At 40.7% G+C, this 22,217-nt stretch overlaps 1 protein-coding gene across 1 annotated transcript in view; it reads right to left on the bottom strand.

Moving 5' to 3' along the window:
* Window positions 1–22,217, bottom strand: part of GRIN2B (glutamate ionotropic receptor NMDA type subunit 2B) — a 410,291-nt gene that overhangs the window by 280,245 nt on the left and 107,829 nt on the right. Inside the window, exon 4 of the mRNA XM_042945857.1 lies at window positions 6,997–7,425. Coding sequence (XP_042801791.1) covers window positions 6,997–7,407 — 411 coding nt within the window. The 5' untranslated portion in view covers window positions 7,408–7,425. The remainder of the gene's footprint in view (window positions 1–6,996; window positions 7,426–22,217) is intronic.

The following is a 22,217-nucleotide window of genomic DNA, read 5'->3' on the forward strand; positions in this document are numbered from 1 at the left end:
ACTGAGCCACCCAGGAGCCCCTATCAGTATAATCTATTAAAAGCTGGCTGGTGATAGTAAATTAACTGCCCTCCTGTATATATATATATATATATATATATATATATATATATATATATATAACATATCACTACTTCCTACCCAGTACCTTTAATATGTCCTTTATCTAACAATTCACTTTTTCTTACATATAAACACTTCCAAATCTATGAGTGACCCTAGATTCAAACACTATTTTATTCTGCTTTCTTTTTTAATGTTCTTGACTTACCTTCATTGCTTATATCCTGTGTGTAACAGTTTATTGAAATCACTGTATGTCCCTGTTTTGAAAATCTTGGTAAGTCCTGATCATGTCACAATCGGTAATTATGTCACCACAGAGGCAGAACCCACTGAGATGCTGCTTATCCCCAGGCCTAAAATGAAGGGTATTAGCATCCCAAGGTTTTCTCTTTCAGTTAACAGGAAAACATTTAGGATCCCATATTCTTCAAGTGATTAGGTATGGTCTGGTACATGAAAAGACAAGAAAACGTAAGGCCTACAATTTATCAAGCATTGTCTACCGTTCTTTATAAAGCTTACAACCCACTAATGAAGGTGTTATTTTGACGCCATTTTGTGAATGGAAGTTTCGAGACTCAGAGAGCTTAAAGAGCACAACTAAGGTCACATGGCTGGCGAATGCACAGAACTCGAGCCGATCTGCTCCAAAGCCCGCATTCTCTCTGCGTTGTGCCACAGCCTTCCTGCAGACACACTATCACTTGCCTGGAAGATGTATGAGAAACAGGATGGCTGGTGCATTACTTTCTAGCACCAAGTACTTTCATGGCTATAAATGCCTAAAGCAATTTCTGGGGCCTCAGTTTCTCCAAGCATTAAAAACCGCATCTGTATTGGGGCACCTGGGTGGCTCAGTCGGATAAGTGTCCGACTTCGGCTCAGGTCATGATTTCACGGTTCATGGGTTCAAGCCCCGAGTCAGGCTCTGTGCCAACAGCTCAGAGCCTGGAGCCTGCTTCAGATTCTGTGTCTCCCTCTCTCTCTGCCCCTCCCCTGTTCACACTCTGTCTCTCTTAAAAATAAACATATTTTTTTTTTTTTAAACCTGCATCTGGATTTCAACTGGCCAGTATCTTGAAAGCAAATCCTAGCTCCATCTTTAAAAGGGAGGGTGTGCTGGCCAACAAGAAACCTATTCCACAGTCACAGGTGGAAAGGCCTGGAATCCACACAGACCTAGGGCTGCACCACTGCAAAGCCTATAGGGTCTTAAGAGAACTGCCCACCCATCTTTCCCCAAAGTATAGTTCAAGGCAGAAGGGAAGATCCCAGCATTCTTCTGACTCCTTGGTGTGTGGAATGGGAGTCTCAAAATCAGCCAAAAAAAAAAAAAAAAAAAAGGTTTTCAAGTCAAACATACTTGGATTTGGATCCCAGTCCCACTATTTCTCTAACTGTGTCACTTTGGCCATGGTACGTAAACACCCCAATGTCGTTTGAACTAAAACAAGTACTACCACTTATGTCACAGGGTTGCAGAAGAATTAAAATACTCATTAACATCGTGCCTAGCACCAAGTCGGCACGCTCTATTAGTCTTTCTGCCCTCTTGTCTTCTCCAGTATGTCTTCACTGTACTCATCCAACCTGAAACACCACGGTTTGCTCTTGAAGTGTTCAGTCCCAAGGAATACCAGATGACAGACAACTAAAAGCAAGGTAAAAACACTGAAAGACACCCAATTCAAGGAAGAAGCACAGAGCGAAATATGAGTAGCAGAGCCATCTTGGTTTCAAGATTGGGCTGAATATGGAAACCCACATGAGCAACTGGAAGGCAACAGTCTATTTACAGTGTCACACATCACTGCTGGCTCACTCTCTGCAAATACATTGCATCAGATGCGTGTTGGGGGAGGCAGAGGCAATAGGGGGGACAGCAAGAAGAGATAGGGCCAATGAAGAGTAGGGGCCATCTTCTAGCCCCAGTTGGATTCAAACTGTGGCATTCTGCACAGAAAATGAGAGTGCTATTCAAAGCATCAATCCTCAGCCAAACAACTTAGAAAGGAAAGAATCATAGCAACAGGCTCCAGAGTAAGATATTTTCACATGTCCTTTAATTAGGAACAAGTTAGGAATATGGTACAGATTACTGCCAGACCCTGACCCTCTACTCAGCATCTCCTCTTCTCTTCCATTCTTGCAGCATTACAGATTGGATCTTGTGTTCTCTTTTCTGATCCGACTGTAACTTCCACTTTCTGTTTTCCTTCCCACCTCTTGCCTAAACTATTTTCATTGACCCTCCTGCTAATGTCAGTAGGTCTGTCATTCCCTGTCACACGGCTCCTTAATCCCTCACCTGAAGCAACTGTTTCTACAGTAGTTTTCCAGAAATGTCCACATATTTTATTTCAGTTTCTCTTCAAAGTGTTGTAAAGTGGGGAGGGTAGAAGACAAAATTTAAATGTTATAAACTGTAGGCTGAGTGTCATCCAACTTTACGTGGTTGGTTTGTTTAAATTTCCAAAGCTCATGAGAATGGAGACTAACACTCACGACTTCTAATTCTTACTTTAGGATTTTGTGAGGCAGAATTGTATCACTAGCAAGTATGAGCTTCAAAATAGGTACTGATGGAATGTGAATCCCATTCCCACTGCTCACTGTGGTATCTTGGATTAGTTACTTAACCTCTCTGAGCTAAAATCTGAAAACCCAAGAAAGATTTCAGCATATCAGCAGAGAAACCTCCTGAAAAGAAACAGAAGTACATCTAGCTTTAGTTCATTATTTGGACTGGGATGGGCATCCTAAATCCAGGATCTCAGGGAGAATAAAAGCAATTATAACAAGGCAAAATAAAGTAGGCTCTTTATACTCAGGTGGGGAACTGCCAAAAATCACCTCATCCATTTTTAAATGGTCTCCGTTACTATTCTAAACAGTCTTGTGTTACAGGCACCTAGCGGTACTTGCCTCGCTAAAGCTCTTCCATAGCCGAACATGCCTTTTTTGGCTGTGGCATGGCTATACCACCGATGAGCTTCGGCTTCCTGGTGGGGAAGGACCAAAGGTCCCACCCCACGTGTCAGAGCTCCTCCAGATTTTCACCTGAGCTCTCTTCTTGGACCGTGTCCAGCTCAGCAGTGTCTCTACAATTGGCCATGACTCTATTCAATTCCCCATCCTTTTCCTGTATCCTGAAGCCTCCTTTTCTTCAAATTGCCCCACAGAACCGTCAGCTTGGCCTACAGAACGCTGTGCTGGAAACTTGGTGAAGCTCTTGGTGAAGCTATGTATAATCTCACTGAATCGTCGACAACTCTACAATACATTCTGGATTATTGTCCCCATTACAACAGGCAAGGGAACCAAGGTTTAGAGTAAGTGGTTAGCAAGTGGTCCAGATTCCCACATCTAGAGGTGGTGGTTAAAACCAGCCCTGACTCCCAATTCTGAGCTTCAAACAGCTCTACTCTTCTGGCTCCAATGCTTCTTTCCGCCATGGTATAAGGTTCATTTCCTCATTGGGAAAGTAGAACCCTCATTCATGTTTCTACTCATTAATTAGCATACGCAAAAAAAAGTGAGTACAAGCTATTGGGCCAGATACTGAACTTGTGCCTCTCTCCACTTTGGTCAAAAATCTTTGTTAACAGTGTTTTCTTCTGTTACGAACTCCTTCCATCAGGGACTTTATTCCTGTAATAGAATCTTCCACAAGAACACCTAATAAGTGGGTCTTATATGCAGCAAGCTAACAACAACAACAAAACTAAGGTAGAAACTGAGATGGCAACTACCCATCTCCTAGAACGGGGAAGCAAAATGGAAAGCTTAGTTATCATCCTTCAGATGGTACCTGTATCTCAGAGACTAGGCCTTAAACGTGGCAAAGCTGTATTTCTTGGTCCCATTTTCAGATGTTTTGTCCTGTGGCCGCACAGTTGATTCATAGTTGTCAAACTCTGTGTCCTCATTCTATGTTTGTAAAATATGGTCATGGTACTTAAAAATAAACTTCTATTTAAAAAAAAAAAAACTGGCCTTAGAATTTGAGATGTTTTATTTTTGAAACTTGCCCCAAAAGCTTGTTTCTCTGAGATCTGGGGGATCTTTCTGTTTGCCTTCATACGAATCCTTTAAGCCAACAAATGGCCCTCTGCACAGCTGCTGGGAATCTTGGCCCCACAGCCCACTCAGCCGTGCTGGTTCCTGCTCTCCCTCCCCTGCAGCTACCAGCCATTTAGGTGCCTGACCCCTTAGGGCTAAGCCTCCAAACCTCCAGCTTCTGTGGCATCAGGACTTCCTTCCTTCTTCCTTTTCCTCTTTCTACTTACCTTTTGGAAATCTTTTCAGGTCAAAAGTCAGTTTGATATTTTTAGGCTATTTTAGGAAATTTCCTAAAAACCACTGCTTCTCCCCCTTTTTTGGGGGGGGTGGTGGAGAGAGAAAAAAGATAAGATGGAATATTTGTTTGTCGTTCCATGGTAGGGAGGTGACGGGGGTGGGGGAGCATCTCATTACAATCACTTGCCTTCAATACTCCCTTTTACCCCCAGGGGTAGTCACCAGTAGGCCCTCTGTGGACTCAGGTTATACCTAAGGCTATACCATGTCATCTCTTCCTTACTGCTCTCCTCTGGTCAGATCCCAGTATCGCCATTATGAATGAAGTGGTGGGTTACTTTTAGTCAGGTAACACCTACCACAGCGCTGTATAATGGAGAAGTAAAGAACAGGAAGGTATGCGAGACCTTGACTAGACTCTCCCTTTTCTTGAAAGACAACAGAGCACATGGCCTTTGGAGCCAGCAACCCATGTTAAAGTCCTGGCTGCCACTTACTGGCTACATCATTTCGGCTATGCTTTTTAATCTCTCAGGGCCTCAGTCTCCCCAACTGTCAAATGGAGATAAATAATATGACTTAGCTCACTGAGTCATTAAGAGTATTAAATACGATAATGCCCGCAAAGAGCTGTGTGCTCAAGCAGATGGTAAACACTAAAGCACCTAGAACCAATCAATGGACAAAAGAGCCCAGTCTTTGCGTCTTACCTCATATTATTATATCTTTATTATGCATTTGTAAGAGATACAACAGAGAAGCAGCTGAGCAGTGTAGCCAGTAACCTCTTCTAGTGGGGCAGGGGCAGGTTATTATGAAATAACGCATTTGTAAGAGATACAACAGAGAAGCAGCTGAGCAGTGTAGCCAGTAACCTCTTCTAGTGGGGCAGGGGCAGGTTATTATGAAATAACGTTAAGTTGCACAATAGCCTGAATAACAACAACAACAAACTATTTTCATTTGTCGTGCTCTCAAGATAAGTATACACTTATTTATGACTCAAAAATTTGGCTCATCCATCTTGGCATTCTTTCAGTGCAATACCATGCCCTCAAAATACCACTCCTAAAATATAATCAGTGGAGGAAAATGATGTTAAAAACGTCTACCTGAAGCAAAAGCTCAAAGGGTTGGTAACAGTTAGTCTACATTTTCCATTCTGCTTAAGTTTATCCCACTGCCCTTAGCATGGGTTTCCGGTGCCAGAATGTGTTTTCTAATATCTCTTCCTGTGCCCATGTGAATGGAACAATACCTTTCTCATATGCAGCTGAGGTCCCTCCACCTAGTACTTCATTCAACTTGACCTTTCCTAGACTGAATGAAGGAAGCTCCAAAACAGAAGTGAGTCATCTCTGCCTGCCGACAGATGGCAGTAATGATCGCGCACGGTTGTTTTAGCCTGCTAAACCCTGCACTGTGGTGGTTCTTGGCATGCTTGTGGTGTCTGTGCTAGCTTTTGGGGTGTTTACAAACATCATTAACCCCACAGCATGTCTTTTAAGTACGAAACGAAAGACGGTTTCAAAAGTAATGATAAGAAGTGGAAGATGACAATGCAAAGATAGGGACCCTTTAAAAAACCCAACGTGATGGAAAACAATAAAAATTGCACTGGGGGTGAAATGAATCATTCTAAGATATGAATAACCGCGAAGGGCAATACATATGTGAGAAGGGCTGTCCCTAAGCAATGAGCTGTAATCAATAAAGCAAGGGAACATATCTGAGTAAGTGGAAAATGTCAAAACAAAACATAACCACAAAGAAAACACTTTGTGCAATTAAAGAATAGGCATCAGTGTCCGATGATAATTAACTTGTCATAGAACAATTAATCTAATGTTAATGTACAAGAGTCTACTATTTATTTGAGGCCTTAAAGCTGAGGTGCTCAACCTTAACCACACACTAGAATCACACGGGAAGCTTTTGAGACTCCGGACGCCCAGGCTGCATCTGGGCGGTTCAGAATCTCTGGGGGAAGGATTCAGGCATCAGTAGTGTTGAGAGCTCCTCAGTTGATTCCAATGTGCGACCCGGGTTAAGAACCATTGCCTTCAAATCTAAGCATGGAGAAAAGGCAGCTACTACTGGCTCCGTGGATTAAAATCCATTCCAATGTGTAGATCCATGTGTGATATGCACGGACACCTTAGCAAGAAGTACCTCCCCGTGACATCTGTATCTTCAAGGGGACAACTAATCCGCCTGAAGGGATTTTTCTTTTTATAGTCTTAAAGCTGGGCAGGGGGAGAATTTGTGTTACCAAAAAAGAATAGAGCACACCTTATTTTAAAGTTTTGAAGGAGCTATTCATACACATACTTACATATTTGAAGAAAATGTATCACAGAAAGAACTACAAGCTTCAACATCTCTTAGTCATTGCAGTAAATCCATTTGCAAACAAATGGACACACAAACCTGTTCGAAACTACAGAGCTCTAAATACCAGTATCATTTCCTCACTTTCATCTCCAAAGGGAGACACTGATTCCTGATCTATCCACTTACTCCATGCATTCTGGTTACTTTCTTTCATAATCAAGTTTTGCATTCAAACACACACATCATTTAGTTCTCAGTACAACCCCCCAGGTTCTCCTCCCTGACTCCCTCCTTTACCTTATCCGCCATTATCATAGAGGAGCCTCCGTGGATGCCCAGGATGGGGGTGAGTGTCTGGGCTGAAATGAAGTCAAGGATCTGGGCGATGGCCTCCTGATCTGTGTCATCGGCAAACACCACGCCCTGGATCTTCCGGTCGGACATGAGATCACAGATGCGGGTGATGATGCTCTTTGGGTCAGTCTCATTCATGGCTACCAGCTCCACACGGGGTACCACGGAGAGATGGTGGAAATCATCTTTCTCGTGGGCATCCTTGATGGCCACCTCGTCTGAAGTGCCCACGAGGATGACAGCAATGCCAATGCTGGGGGGGCTCTTCTGAGAGCGAGCTCTGCTGCCTGACACAGCCAGGACAGCCAACACCAACCAGAACTTGGGAGAACAGCACTCGGCTCTGGGCTTCATCTTCAACTCGTCGACTCCCTGAAAACACAAAATGAGAGGGGTTAAATTAACGACCCTCCTATGTGACCTCTCTGGGAAGGGGCTGGATACTGCAAGTCAAGGGCCTTATCTCCTTTCACTGATCATCTAACCCAACTCCTATCTTTGAGCCTTGTCCCTGATCTCTCGTGTTTGTTTGCTCAGCAGAATGGAAGGAAAAAAAAAAAAAAAAAACCTTCAAAAGCATCAGAAATCCTTAAGCAAGACAATAAAAGCTATTGCTATAGCCATCAGCAGCTAACAGAGGCAAAAGAGGATGACAGTGGTCCAGGCAGTCATACCAAGGGCACAAATGCAGGAGTCTCCAAGAGGGGGTCCTGCTGCTGCTGCTGTGTGATCCCTGGTACTTCTGCCACAACCCATCTTTGAATTGCTCTTGGGCCAAGGGGATGGCAGAGACTGGGCAAATGAGCAGCAAAATGGACTCAGCAGAGGCTAGCAACAAAACACAGTCTGGGCAAGCTGGCCATATGCAGGGAGCTACAGAAACATAAGGCCCTCTACTTTGTGTTCACCTCAAAGAGAACAAGAGCCTGGAAATTCTTTAGCAACTCTTTTAGTAAATGACTTTTACTACTTAAAAAAACAACAACAGTGGAGAATACTTTTAAAAACATCTTGGGGCACCTGTGTGGCTCAGTCACTTAAACATCTGACTCTTGATTTCAGCTCACGTCATGATCTCACAGTTTGTGAGATCGAGCCCTGCATCAGGCTCAGCACCGTCAGTGAAGAGCCTGCTTAGGATTCTCTCCCTCTCCCTCTCCCTCTCCCTCTCCCTCTCCCTCTCTCTCTCCCTCTCCCTCTCCCTCTCCCTCTTTCTCTGCCTCTCTCTCTCTCTCTCTCTCTCACACACACACACACACACAAAATAAATAAATAAACAAACAAAAAATCTCAATTGATCCTGACACTCTTCCAGGAGGGAAGTAAGAAAGTAAGTAAGAAAGTAAGAAAAGTAAGAAAGACATTATTTTTCCTATTTTATAGATGTTAAAGGTAAGGCTCAAGCTAAGAAGTCCAAGACTATACCAATTAAGTGAAGCAGACATGAATCCACATCTTCTGGCTTTGAGGCCAATTTGCATTCCATTGCATTATGCCACGCTGTCTCTCACAGTATCAATTACTACAAGGAATAGTTTCATTGTGATTTGTTATACATCAAAGTACGGCGACTTAGACAAATACTGTTGGTATCTGTAGGGTTAGAACCACTTGAGAAAAATTTTCCATGGCATCTTACAGCAGCGACTTCCTCGAGACGACTGGCTCATATTTGAGCATAATTCACCACCTTTTACCTACAACCAACTCGTTCTTGTGCTTCCACATATGGCCCTAAATCTTACACCGTGCACCGGACTGAGGACACAGCTCCCTACCGAGCTTGGTCATTTCTCTTTACATTTTGAACCATTCTCCAAGAGGTCTTCTTATTTAAACAGAACTGATCCTGCTTATGTTATTTTGATTTAAGTAATCATTTACTGCACATCTGTTAGACCCTGTGTGCTATGTTAGGCATTTCCTTTTATACAACCTCTTTGGTCCTCATAGAAACTCTATAAACTAGTCATCTTTTATCCCCATTTCTCAAATAGAGAAACTGCAACTCAAAACAATTATGTAATTTTCCCAAGGTCAGTGGTATTATAATGCCAGTGTGCTAGTATGTAAACATGGCATTTTGTTCCTGAGGAAACATTCTACCGACTGCACCCAAAACAAGAACGAGGGATTCTCATTCTCCTACAAAGGTCAAGGATGAAAATGCTACTTAATATCTTCTTGTTTGAAAGAAAAGGCGAGATACTAGGATCTAAAAAGTCTGAGAGTTCAACTAACAAAAAGAAAATAATGAGGATGTTGAAAAGAAAGATAAGGAAGTATTTGGTCTGAACAGACCAACTCCAAAGGGCATTAATGATTTGGGAGTAAGATGCTGGGGACATTTTGTGGCTGGAGAAGCAGAAAATCCATTCTAGTTCTTGGCAGAAAACATTTTGGAACTCGTAATGTTGTAGTCAGCCGTCCACACTGCCAAGAAGGAGACCTGTATTGATTGTCTTGTCTGTCACTTGTGAATAAGACGAGTAGCTCAGTGGTTCACACCTGAGCGTAGTTCGCTCCTGACGGTTTTCTGACAGGTTTCTCCGTGTCCTTGTGGAAACAGGGGAGTGGCTACATGGGCCCTGGAAACCCATGCTGATGAACTGCGTCCAACTTAGCAAGAGATCCAGGGCCCGCATTCCGTCTCCTAAAGCTTAAAGCAAAGCAGTGCTTGCTATACGGAAGTGAGCAGCACTGATCATCCAGAGGAAGACAGATAGCGTTAGCGCCTCAAAAAGCTGTTGACAAAATAATAATTATAATAATAATCTGTTCAATTTCAAAGACCGGTTCTCAAGGAGAACCCAAAGACTGAGAATTTGGCAAAAACAGCGGCTAACTTCATTCCAGTGAGATTCTAATCCTACAGTTACAAATCCCTAAATCAGATTCCTTCGCATTGAAAAGTGGCCCACTCTGCCATGACAGTTTATTAACTTTAATGCACTCTACACTCTCCTACTTTGATGTTTTATTTGCTCTTTTTTTTAAAAAAAATATCTCCTGTGTTCCTCCATTTCTTCTCACACAATATATTACACTTTGTTATGCAATGGCTAGTTGTGACACTGAAAGAATAGAATCTGGCTTTACTGAGAGTCTCTTTTATACTCAGGATAGAGCAGAGCACTTTACAAAGCAATACATTAAGGGAGATACCAGCAACAGACGGACTGGGAGACAAACAAAGAAGCTGCTTTGAATACAAACTCAATTTCACACATTAGAAGGGGGTTAGTTGAAAGCAAGCATGCTGTCCAAGGCAAGCAAATTGCTTTTGCTTTCTTCCACAGACAGGCCAGAGTTAGTCTTGATGCGGCAGCTCTATGCGGCTTTGCACCCAACCTCGCCCCGGCCTCCTGCCATTGGACTTCACTCTCCCTCAGTAGAATGGAGCACTGTTTCCTTTGCGCTCTCCCGATAGCCTGCATGTACCTATACTTAAATACCCTTAACAGTGTATTACGATTGCACGGTTATGTGACTGCCTATATTAACTAGCTGGTATTCTCCGTGCAGGCGGGGGCCCGTTAGGCTCAGTAAGCATTTATGGAGCACGTACTGCCCAGTAAACATCGTTCTTGGTAGGGGGATGCAACAGACACGGGCTCTCTCCTCCACAGTCTCAAAGAACATACACACAAAGAAGACCTCTTCTCACTTCTGTTTCCATGCCTGGGGTCAAGCAGGGCCTCATATACAATAGGGAAGGACTCGATACATGGTAATCACCTAGTTTCTGCCATTATAAAATTGTCAATATTTGGCCATTGCATACCTATTACAGTAACTTATTTTACATATTATATATTTATAATAACATTTTACCTGTAACTTACCATGTGCCAGACACTTCTATTGCCGGATAATTTTCATGTATTGTTAAATCACATACAAACATTATGTCATAATCTTTCCCTATGTTACAAATAAGGAAACTTCTGAAAAGCTAAGTACATGACAAAGGGCCACATAGCTAATCAGGGGATGGCATTAAAGTTTGTCTACCCCCAAACCCTTGCTCTTTCCTTTCTGCCTCCTCTTGATATAATAAGAATATATGAATGAATGAATGAATGAATGAATGAAATCTCCAACCAAAACCAAACTGCATTCTAATACCAGGTCCGCATTAACTAAGCACCCTAGGATGGGCATGTCACCTAATCACCGTCACCATTTCCTCGGCAGTGAAATCAGGATATATGCCTAACCTAAATACCTGAAAGAGTTCTTGTGAGGATCAAATGATAGTATGTATATGGAAGTGCTTTGAACACAGTACTCTATAGATGCAAAGGATGTTACCTTTAAGCTTCTACAAAAGTTGTTCAAGGAGACCAGCTATTTGTGAAAGCAAAAAGTCAGCATGTGGGAGGTGGAGTGAGAGAAAGGCAGACCAAGGCTGAGAGGAATATTAAGAGGAGCCTCACAGGGGGCAAGAGATATTAGTTCCCTGACCGATATACCTCCCCGAAGAAGATGCCACATAGTGGTCTCAGGGTAGCAGCAAGCCCGGCCGCTGGCTTGCCAGTCAAGTGCAGCAGAATTCCAGAGTCACTCAGGCCAGGGTCACTAATGGGAATCGGGGGAGCCTGGCACCCCCAAATCCTGCTAGGAATTCGGGCACCAGGGTGCACAGCAGAACCAACAGCAAAAGGGCAGGATTGGAGACGTGGCTGTCCACCTCCTGGCCCTCTGCCTCCTTGAAGCGCAAGCTGAGTGGTCACCAGACGTCTAGCAAGCAGAGGACCACAGCAGCCTGAGTTACGCCTACAGCTGGTGCAGGGCAACTATAGCAGGAACCGGTCTCCACTTTGCCCACAGTGACTCCAAGGGAAGACACATTTGAGTGAGGAGCTGGGCCAATTCTGTCCTCAGAGAAAACTGAGTCCTTAGGCAACACCAACAGGAAGGATAAAATGTGATTTAATAGATGATTAACAACTTTTTCCAAGCACCATCCTACAACGCAGTCAGGACGCTATTTGGAGTGCACCAATTAGGGAGGCTGTGATTACAATATGATCGGCAGTGAGAGAAATGAAGATTAAAAGTGCCAGAACTGTGTATCAGGTCCAGTTTCCCAAGCTAGCAATCAAAACAGAAAGCCAGGATACAGAGGCCTTAAAATGCGTAACATTAGAGAGTAGGGAAACGAGGAGTCTCGTACCATGCAAGTCAAATGAAGTATAAATGAGTATAACCTTTCGGAAGTGGGAATATCTATCGAAATTTTAATATCAAGATAAAATAACAGCCAAATGTGAAAATATTAGAAGTAACAATGAGAGATGTCACATACTGGTACCAAGAAGATACAATCAATAATCATCAGCATATGTGAATCTTAACATCTAGGCTTAACATGTATGAAGCAGTCACTAAAACACCTGGTGAAAAACAGGTAAATCCAAGACCCAAAATACAAACAAAGACATAAATGATAAAAATAAATAAATAAATAAAGCCTATGTAATAAGCCTGTACTCGTTCTAAGATCCAGACATACATGCACAACAGAGAATGCATACTCTTTCTAAGTACATGGAAAATATTACATTTACAAAAATGCCTCAATATAGTCCAAAGAATCAATGTGAAACAATTGCCATTTTTTTTTAAATTACAAATAAGTTTTTAAAGGTAGCTAAAAAAAATTACATATCCAAAAACTTTTTAAAAACTTACTATTAAATAACTCTAAATTTAAGTAAGAAATGATAAGCTAAAAACTAAAAAAATTACATATCCAAAAACTTTTTAAAAACTTACTATTAAATAACTCTATATTTAAGGAAGAAATGATAAACTAAAAAATTCTTTGAAAAGGATAACAATGAAAACACTAAATATCAAAATTTTAGGAGTACAACTAAACACTTTACAGAGAAGCCTATACCCTTAAGCAAATTTATGAGAAAATACAAAATGAAAAATAATTAACTGTAATTAAATTTTCACTTATTGAATTGAACAATTACCTGAGTCAACCCTAGGGAGAAGTTCAATAATATAGAAAAAGGCATAAATGAATGAAACACAAAGCAAGTAAAAGGAAAAAACAAAACCAAAAGCCGGCCTTTAAAAAGACTACCATAGACAAAGTTCTGACAGGACCAATCACAGAAAAAATAGAGAAAATGCAAATTAAATTAACAATGAAAAAGGGAAAATAACAACATATCCAATGGAAATATTAAAATAATCAAAGTATAGGGGCTCCTAGGTGCCTCAGTCTGTTAAGCATCCGACTCTTGATTTCGGCTCAGGTCATAATCTAACAGTTCATGAGATTGAGCCCTGCATCGGGCTCTGTGCTGAACATAGAGCCTGCTTAAGATTCATTCTCTCTCTCTCTCTCTCTCTCTCTCTCTCTCTGTCTCTCTCACCTGCTCATGCTGTCTCTCAAAAATAAAAAAATAATAAATAAAATAATAAAAGTATATTATGAAAACCAATTGCTTTTAAACTTAATATATAAATATCTAATAAAAACCAAAACAAGGTTCAAGAAAATGTGGAAGATTTGAATATAATAATAACCATTAAAGAAAATAAAATGGTTATCAAAGGCCTCCAGTTCTGATTCACCAAAACCACCCCACCCTTGCACCCCACCTTTGCCAAAATAAAACAGGCACATGTGGTTTTATAGATGAAGCCTGCCAAACTTTTGAGTAAGAAATGGAGAGCCTTGGGGCGCCTAGGTGGTTCAGTTGGTTAAGCGTCCAACTTCGGCTCAGGTCATGATCTCATGGTTCATAGGTTCAAGTCCCGTGTCGGGCTCTGTGCTGACAGCTCAGGGCCTGGAGCCTACTAAGGATTCTGTCTCCCTCTCTCTGTCCCTCCCCCGCTCATGCGCACGTGCTCCCTCTCTCTCTCTCTGTCTCCCAAAAATAAATAAAACATTAAAAAAAATTTTTTTAATTAAGAAAAAAATGGAGAGCCTTGTTCATGCAAGTTGAACAAAATAGAAAAACAAGGGAAGTTTAGTCCTAAATCCAGAAAATCATAGTACAAGAAAAGAATTATCATTGGTCCCTTTTACTTACAAACATAAAAGCAAAAAAAAAAAAAAAAAAAAAAAAATTCCTAAACAAAATATTAGCTAAACAAAATAAATAGTATTATATTTTAAAAATAATAATCATCATTATCAAGTATGGCTTATACCAACAACATAAGGATGGCTTAACTTTAGAATATAAATCAAAATAATTTATCACTTTAATGGACTAAGGGAGATATTTACATGAATATCTCAAAAAAATGATGGAAACATACTTAAGGCAAACATCTATTAATGACATAAATGTTAGCATATGTTTTAAAAAAAATTCTTTCATAATAGGAAATTAAGAAGACCATCAATCTTTACCTGGTATGATTATATACTAAAAACTCTTTTTTTTAAATTTTTTAAAAATGTTTCTTTATTTTAGAGAGAGAGAGAGAGTGCAAGCAGGGGAGGGGCAGAAGAGAGAGGGAGACACAGAATCCGAAGCAGGCTCCAGGCCTCTGGGCTGTTAACACAGAGCCCGACGTGGGGCTTGAGTTCACAGACCATGAGATCATGACCTGAGCTGAAGTCAGATGCTTAACCAACTGAGCCACCCAGGCGCCCCTATACTAAAGACTCTTAATCACATTTCTTTTGGCATTGAGAAAAAGGCAAGGTTAGTGCTATTCCTGCTACTGGATATTCTGGTAATAAAGGAGGTCAAGAAAACAAAAATTTTTAAGAATGGGGATGAAACAGGAAAAAAAAAAACCTAGCATTATATGAAGATATTAAGATTATCTACATAGAAAATCCAATGGAATTTTAAAACTAGTAGTATTAATATGGGTAGGGTATGATTGATAGATAAATAATACTCTTAGAAAACATCAATAGCTCTCTTTTAACCAACCAGAAAATATGATAGTCATAACAGCAAAAGCAACTAGAAATTATTTAGGAATTAACTAAGAATACACAAGACCTCTGCAGAGAAAATTTGAAACTCTATGAAAGGGTTATGAAAAAAGGCCTGAACAATGTAATCATATTCCTCATTCATGGATGTGATCACAATATTACAGAGTTCTATTTTCTCCCGAATTAATCTATAACTTCAAGTCAATTCCATCAAAATAACAGTAGGATTTTTTAAGGGATTTTATTAACTTATTCTAAAATGTATATGGAAGATAAAGGTCCGGAAAGAACTAATTTAATTAAACAAGACATCCTTATCTGAGCCAATAATAAAAGTATGCCATGAACTGGGAAGTATGATTAACTCAACTCTGCAGAACAGATCCAAAATAAAAATTTTTAATTAACATAAATTAAATTTAAGTTCCAGGTCAATTTTGAATTTTAAGTTAGACTTTCTAAATTCAAATTTATAGAGCAGAGAAAATGTTGAACCAGAAAGGTACTTTTGACTCAGAATGCTTAGCTTAGGCAATAAATGTGTTCACCAACCATCTGATGCAGTAAGTGTGAGTATTACAGATATCAAACATGTACTACCTAATGCCATTCTGAAATACAAAACTAATATCTCTTTCTAGCAAATGAATTACAATGTTATCTATATATTCAGGGAATTTGGAAACCCAATTTCAATCCCCAAATGCATTTAGGGTCTGCTAAGTATCATCTAAACATCATCTAAATCTGCAGAAATAACACACAAAAGGCATGACTCTTTGATTTCAGTTGACTTAGAACCAAAAACTTCTCTCTGCATTGTTATTCTCTCTGCATTGTTGTTCTCCTCCTTCTCACACTATTACCATCATCCATAGCTCTCTTAGAAGCTTCTGAACCCTATTGCCCCTGCTCTTTCTTCAGAGAGAAACATGGTAGGAAATCCTGGTAGTCTAGGGGGTGGGGACAGGTGCTGAGACTGCGCCCATGAAACCAGTGATGAAAGAAAAGTCTACCTGGACAACTACAGGCACACTGAATCCGTTTTTAATGTAGTGACCATCATGGCAATAAACAGTGTTTCCTGGTCCTGTTAGGGTATTTACTTATCTAAATACACTCCTGTGCGGAACCAACCCCAAATCCATTCCAACATACCATAGCCACAACAAATATAGAAAATCAAAGAAAACAGAATCTTAGTTAAATTGCTTCTGGGAAAGTGTTTGATCAGAGAAGAGCAGGACAGATGGGAGAGGGAAAAGACACAGGTAAACCCTTGACCCAGCAGATGAACCATCAAGTCCTCCTACATAACGCAGCCAAGAATGCCCTTCCAAAGACTACCAGTCCCTTTGACCCCTACGAGAAGATACCCTTATCACTGCAAAGGGCAAATGTGGCTTTGAATTCCTCGGCAGCAAAATTTTATTTCCTAGGACGTCTAGTGAATAAAAGCGTTTTTGTTCTTATTTGGTCTAAGCAGACCTACCACCTGAGCTCCCTCCTTGTTCTACAACACTTCCAGTGGCTCCATCTAGGCTTTTCTATCCTCAGCAGGTCTTTTCCTGCTTTATGTACAAAGGCAGAAGGATCACTTCTACTGTCACCCAAGTTCTAAACACAAGGGTTGTAGAGATAACTAATAAAGGATTATAAATCACTTTCTGTGTGTGCGTTTTAATAGAAATTTGTAATACAAATGTAGATGACTATCTGTACTCTCACCAGCAACAGTCACTCATGGAGTTTTTCCCTTTAATATTCTGCAAGAGCAGACACCAAAATTGTTCAAAGTTTCTCATCTAACATCTGCACATGGTTCTTAATTATAATTAATTTATAGGCCTCTAAGGACAGTGTGGGCAGCCCTGCTGAAATCCAAACCTTTTGAAACCTGATTCTGATTACTACCATTGGGCAGCAGATTAGGGCAATTGCGTGTATTGGTTTAACAGCAAAATATCATTTTCAAGTGTTAATAAAAATTATTGGCTTGTCACTGACTATAAAGGGGGGGGGATGAGCAGTGAAAATGGGTGATGGATGATAAAAAGAGAAGCACAGGAACAAGGCTGCCAGAAGATCTCAATGGGGAAAGGAGGTCAAAGGAAGATGTCGGGAGGACAACCGTGAGCCAGGGATGGGGCAGGGGCCACGAGACCTGTAGACATTTACCGGGAAAACACTGGTGTTCTCAGATGCAGATAAACAACCTATGCTAAGATCGATCTACCATTTAGGTGTTGAAAAGGCCCTTTCCAAGTCCCCCAAGATAACCTGCTCTGCTGCCTAACGATATTCCAAGCCACCCTCAAAAAAAAACCCGTACTGCTTAAACCCCAGTGCCACCAACCACAAGAGTCGTGCTGTGTTGTGCTGGACAGAGGAAAGCTATGGAGTTGAGAACACATGTTTTACATGTACTCTTAACTTGCTGTGCAGTCCTGGATCAGTTTTCTTTACCTCGCCGGCCCCCATCCCCCTCATCTGTAAAACGTGACATAGTAACTACTTTCACAGGATTACTGTGGAGACTGACTTATCCGACAAGTGTTTACTGAATGTTTTCTAGGTGCCAGGTAATGTGCTTGGAGATGAGATCCAACACTGAATGTGATCCAATCTCCAAGGAGCCTATAGTATAGTGGCCAAGACAGACAAAAAGACAGATTACGGCACGATGTGACAGGAGCTATAACAGAGCAGGCCCTGTGCACCACAGAAGCCCCCCTAATTCTGCCTGAGATCAGGAGGAAACGATACACTGAAATTGCAAAATAACAAAATATTAGTTAGAAGGGTGTTAGGGTGCAGTGAAGAAAGCAAGCTAGTGACGCTTGCCACTGAAATTTACATCCACAGAAATGTGTTAACAATCCCATGGAACTTTGCTTTAAGTGACACTATGCGTGTAGAGTTCATTTCTAGTTCTTCACAGAACTGCACTTAATTCTTATTATTATTCTTGACTTTTTAAGGGCGGTGCTATAAGAATATGTTCTCTCTTACTGTTAAAATCTAATTGCATATGCTTTAGAATTTTCTAAGACTGTCCTTTGGATCCCATAAATATGAATTTTGATATAATAACAGCTAACAAAATGATACTGAAATAGTGCAGGGAAAAAGATCTAGAAATCAAAAAGATCTAGAATTGAAATTTGGATCTGACATCTTGTGGGGATGGGGGGCAATAACTTAAATTGTCCAGACTTCATTTTCTTCATTATAAAATGGGGATGATATTCCTTACCTCACAGAGTTGTTGGGAATATTAAACCATCTACTTAAAAGCATCTAGCAAATAGCGGCTACCTAGTATTTATTCATTGAATGTGAATATACTCTGTTTAGATGGAGATAAGGAATTTCTTTTGCCTCGAATTACTTAGTAAAGAGTCAAAGACTGCTTTTCCACCACTCTCTCCAGCTTTAGTACAATTTTTACTGACCTTAGAAATGGGTTGTTTTAAAAAGTTAGCTAACCTCTCCACACTTATGAGAATGGCTCTCTCTCTCTCTCATATATATTACATATATATGTATACGTATGTGTGAATCTACACACACACACACACACATACACACACACACAGATATATATATGCACACACACATCTCATATATCAAGTGCTGGCAAGGATGCATAAATTCTGTGGGAATCTCGTACATTTCTGGTGGTTATGAAAATGGTGTACACATTTCAGAAAACTGTTTCTAGGATTTGCATTATGTTTAACAAGTTTACCATAGACCTAGCACTGGCACTCCAAAGTATTTACCTAACTTGAAAATTCTGCTATATAAAACACTGCATGCAACTGTTTACAGAACATATTTTCACAATTGCCAAAAGCTAGAAACCATGTACATATGTTTCAATGGATTAATACATCAAACATAATAATGACAGGACTATACCCAATAATAAAGAGAGCTGGTGGTGCACACAACATGGGTGAATCTCAAACGCAAAATGGTGAATGAATAGAGTCAGTCTTAAAATCTTGCATATGGCATAATTCCATGTATATAACATACTCAAAAACGTAAAACTACATCAGTGGAGAATGTATCAATGGTTGCCATATGTCACACATATTAGGGTTTGGGGAGGGTGTGGCTACAAAAAGGCAGCAAGAGGGAGTTCTGAGGATGTATCCTAATGGTGCTGGTGAATCCAAACTTAAGCGTTTTAAAAATCACAGGCCTGTATATCCCCCCCCCCAAAAAAAGTGAATTTTACTGTATAGTCAATTAGGAAGTCAAATAATATTATTAAAAGTGTTTTTTAAAAAGCTGGTCTATAAGAAATAACCCAATATCCATTATAAACAATATTTTAAATGGACTTTAAATTCTAGAGCCAGGTAGCACTACTCCCCCTTCTCATCAGTCACCAAATTTTGTGCAAAGTAATATGACAACTTCATCAAAATAGCAATTTATTATCCTTGGAATCCATATTTTCACTCACAGTGATTCTCCCTACATGGAGTATAGGAGAGGCGAACCCAACTCTCCCTACTTTGGCGCTTAAGATACTTTTCTTGCAGACCCTAACTAAGTGAGAGTGAGGATTACATCTACCTTCCTTATCTGTGTACTTAGCAGAGTACCCGGCATATAAGTACCCTTATCTAGTACTTAGCAGAGTGCCCGGCATATGGCAGGTGCTCACTAAACACTTACTGATGACAACCCATGAATGAACCAATGCATAAGTACCTAAGAATACCAATAATGAGTTGCCCCTCTCCATCAACATTGACACATAAACGAAGGCACTGTTCTAGGTCTTTCACTCCCTAAAGGTTATAACATGAAGGAAAATACTGTAAACACCAATATCATTTCTAATTTCTTCATATTATATAGGGATCATTCCTAGGTCGATGTTGCTAGCTGATAACTGATTATGTATCCGAGTGTTTATTTGCACGTGTACATACCGATGTGAATCAACACCTCCACGAGTGATTTATATATATGTGTACAAATTGCCCTCTAACCCTTGGTCTCTGAGTTCTAAGATGGTTCTGCTGATGAAGCCTGGCATCTACACATGATTCAGCATTCACTCCGAGCCTAGGTTTAAACCAAGACGCTGAGGCCATAAAAGACTTCAAAGAGAGCACAGCGGCAAGGCCAGAATCAATAGGGAACAACAGCTATGCCATTTGAGCTGGCCAGTTATTAAGCCAACTCTCAACGCAGTCATATATTCCTTAATATAAAATGCCATTTTTTATTATTGCCATCAATACACACATTTGTTAAGCGCACGACCAATCATAACTGAATTCTGAACTCATTTAAATCCCTCTGATGTTACATGTGGAAGGGAGCATCTATTCAGAGAATTAATCGTAAGTGGAAACAAAACTCTAATTTCACTTGCCCTTCCTCCTCTCTCCCCCCTCCTCTCAAATCATGGTGCAAGAATGGTGTAGTAGAGGGACAGGGAACTGAGGATCAGGAAATCTCAGGCCTTAAAAACGATTCTGCCGCCAGCAAACCATGTGACTTAGAATTATTCAACCTCTCTTTTTTTATCAAAGAAAATGGACTGGTTGTTCTCAAAGTCTCTTTTAGCTTTAAAAATCTGAGAATCCCTCCATCTTCCATTTCCTCCTCAAGATCAATGCTCTACTCTTCTCTGCTTTGAGTCCTGGGGGGACAGACCTGTTTGGAGCACATCAATGGGCTTCCTAGTCCTCTGGCTTCCAGTGGGTTTGACCAACAGACAGCACAAGCAGGAGCTCAGGGGAAACAAGAAGACCAATTCTAGGGGTTCCCTCCCAGAGGATCCACTGCGAACTGGCTGTATCACTTGACTAAAGGTCACAGCTTTTCCATCAAATGACCCTCTCCACACGGCTCTCTCCATACAGCACCCCCTCCAGATTCCAGGAACTGCCCCCACTTTCCTCCTTCAGGACTACAGGTATTGGTAACTATACCAAGTTGCTTCCGGCTCCAAGACACTTTACTATTTCTTGTAGTTTCTGGGCACTGCCCACACCTTGGTAAACGGTCCTTCTTCTAAACTCTCTTCAAATTAAACCGATTCAGGCTATCATCTGTTGCCTGCTCTAACCATAAATAATACAGATTCCTCCCGCATTCCACAAAAATGCCTGGGAGCCTCTCTTAGTTTCAAAATGGCAAAAGCAGGACCTGAATTCTACCACCACCCACCACTACATAAAGTACAGCCTCTCCTGGTAAAACTTCCTGCTTATCCTCAGGTCCTGGTTACCAGCTTCATAAGCAGCAACGCTTTCCGAGTGCCTAGCCCTCTGCAAAGAATGCGTAAACATCTGTAGACTGTTTCAAGAGAACGGCCTTCAGAAGCCAACATTTTGAAAATGAGGAATATAAAAAAAAACATCGGGAATCAGAAAAACATACCAAGCAATTATCAGAATGACTACAAAGTACAATCCAGAGAAAGGCAGAGCATTTTCATGAAAGAAAATGTGGTCATTAAATGGGACTTCACACGACTGAAGAAACAAACTGGTTAAGGAAGCCCTAACTTCCTTATTTTTTTTAATTTTCTCTTTGATTCGGCTAGACTCTGCTCCAGGAAAAAAATCAGATTTTCGCATTAATTTTCACTGACAAATTACGGGCCAAAGTATAAACAAAGAAATACAGCCACACAAGAAAACACAAAGGTGATATTTCAAGTAAATACATGACAGTTAACTTTGCAACTTTTCCTTAATATGCAGAAATTGAAATAGTGAAAAAGAACAAAGAAAACTATTTGTGAGTTCTTGCTGTAATAATAATATAGTTGCAGTTTGGTCACCCTTCAGATTTTATATTGTTTTTAAAAAGCAAATAGGGGCACCTGGGTGGCTCTGTCAGTTAAGCGTACGACTCTTGATCGTGGCTCAGGTCATGATCTCAAGACTGAGCCGCGTGCTGGGCTCTGTGCTGACATTGTGGAGCCTGCTTGGGATTCTCTCTCCTTCTCTCTCTGCCCCTCCCCCCCTCTCCAAATAAATAAACAAACATTAAAAAAAAAAAAAAAAGCAATTAGCCACTCTCTCTGAATCCAGCATTTTCACACTGTTGGAGCAGCATGTACATCAGGCCTGAATTACCGTGTCCGCCATTGCCACAGAAACTACAGGGCAGGGACAGCTGGCACAGGCCACACTCCTTCCCCAGCCCAACTGAGGCCAAATGAAGCTCCTCTCTGACTCAACTCGGTTAC

The sequence above is a fragment of the Panthera leo genome, chromosome B4 (assembly GCF_018350215.1).
Source record: "Panthera leo isolate Ple1 chromosome B4, P.leo_Ple1_pat1.1, whole genome shotgun sequence".
In the NCBI taxonomy this organism is placed as follows: domain Eukaryota; kingdom Metazoa; phylum Chordata; class Mammalia; order Carnivora; family Felidae; genus Panthera; species Panthera leo.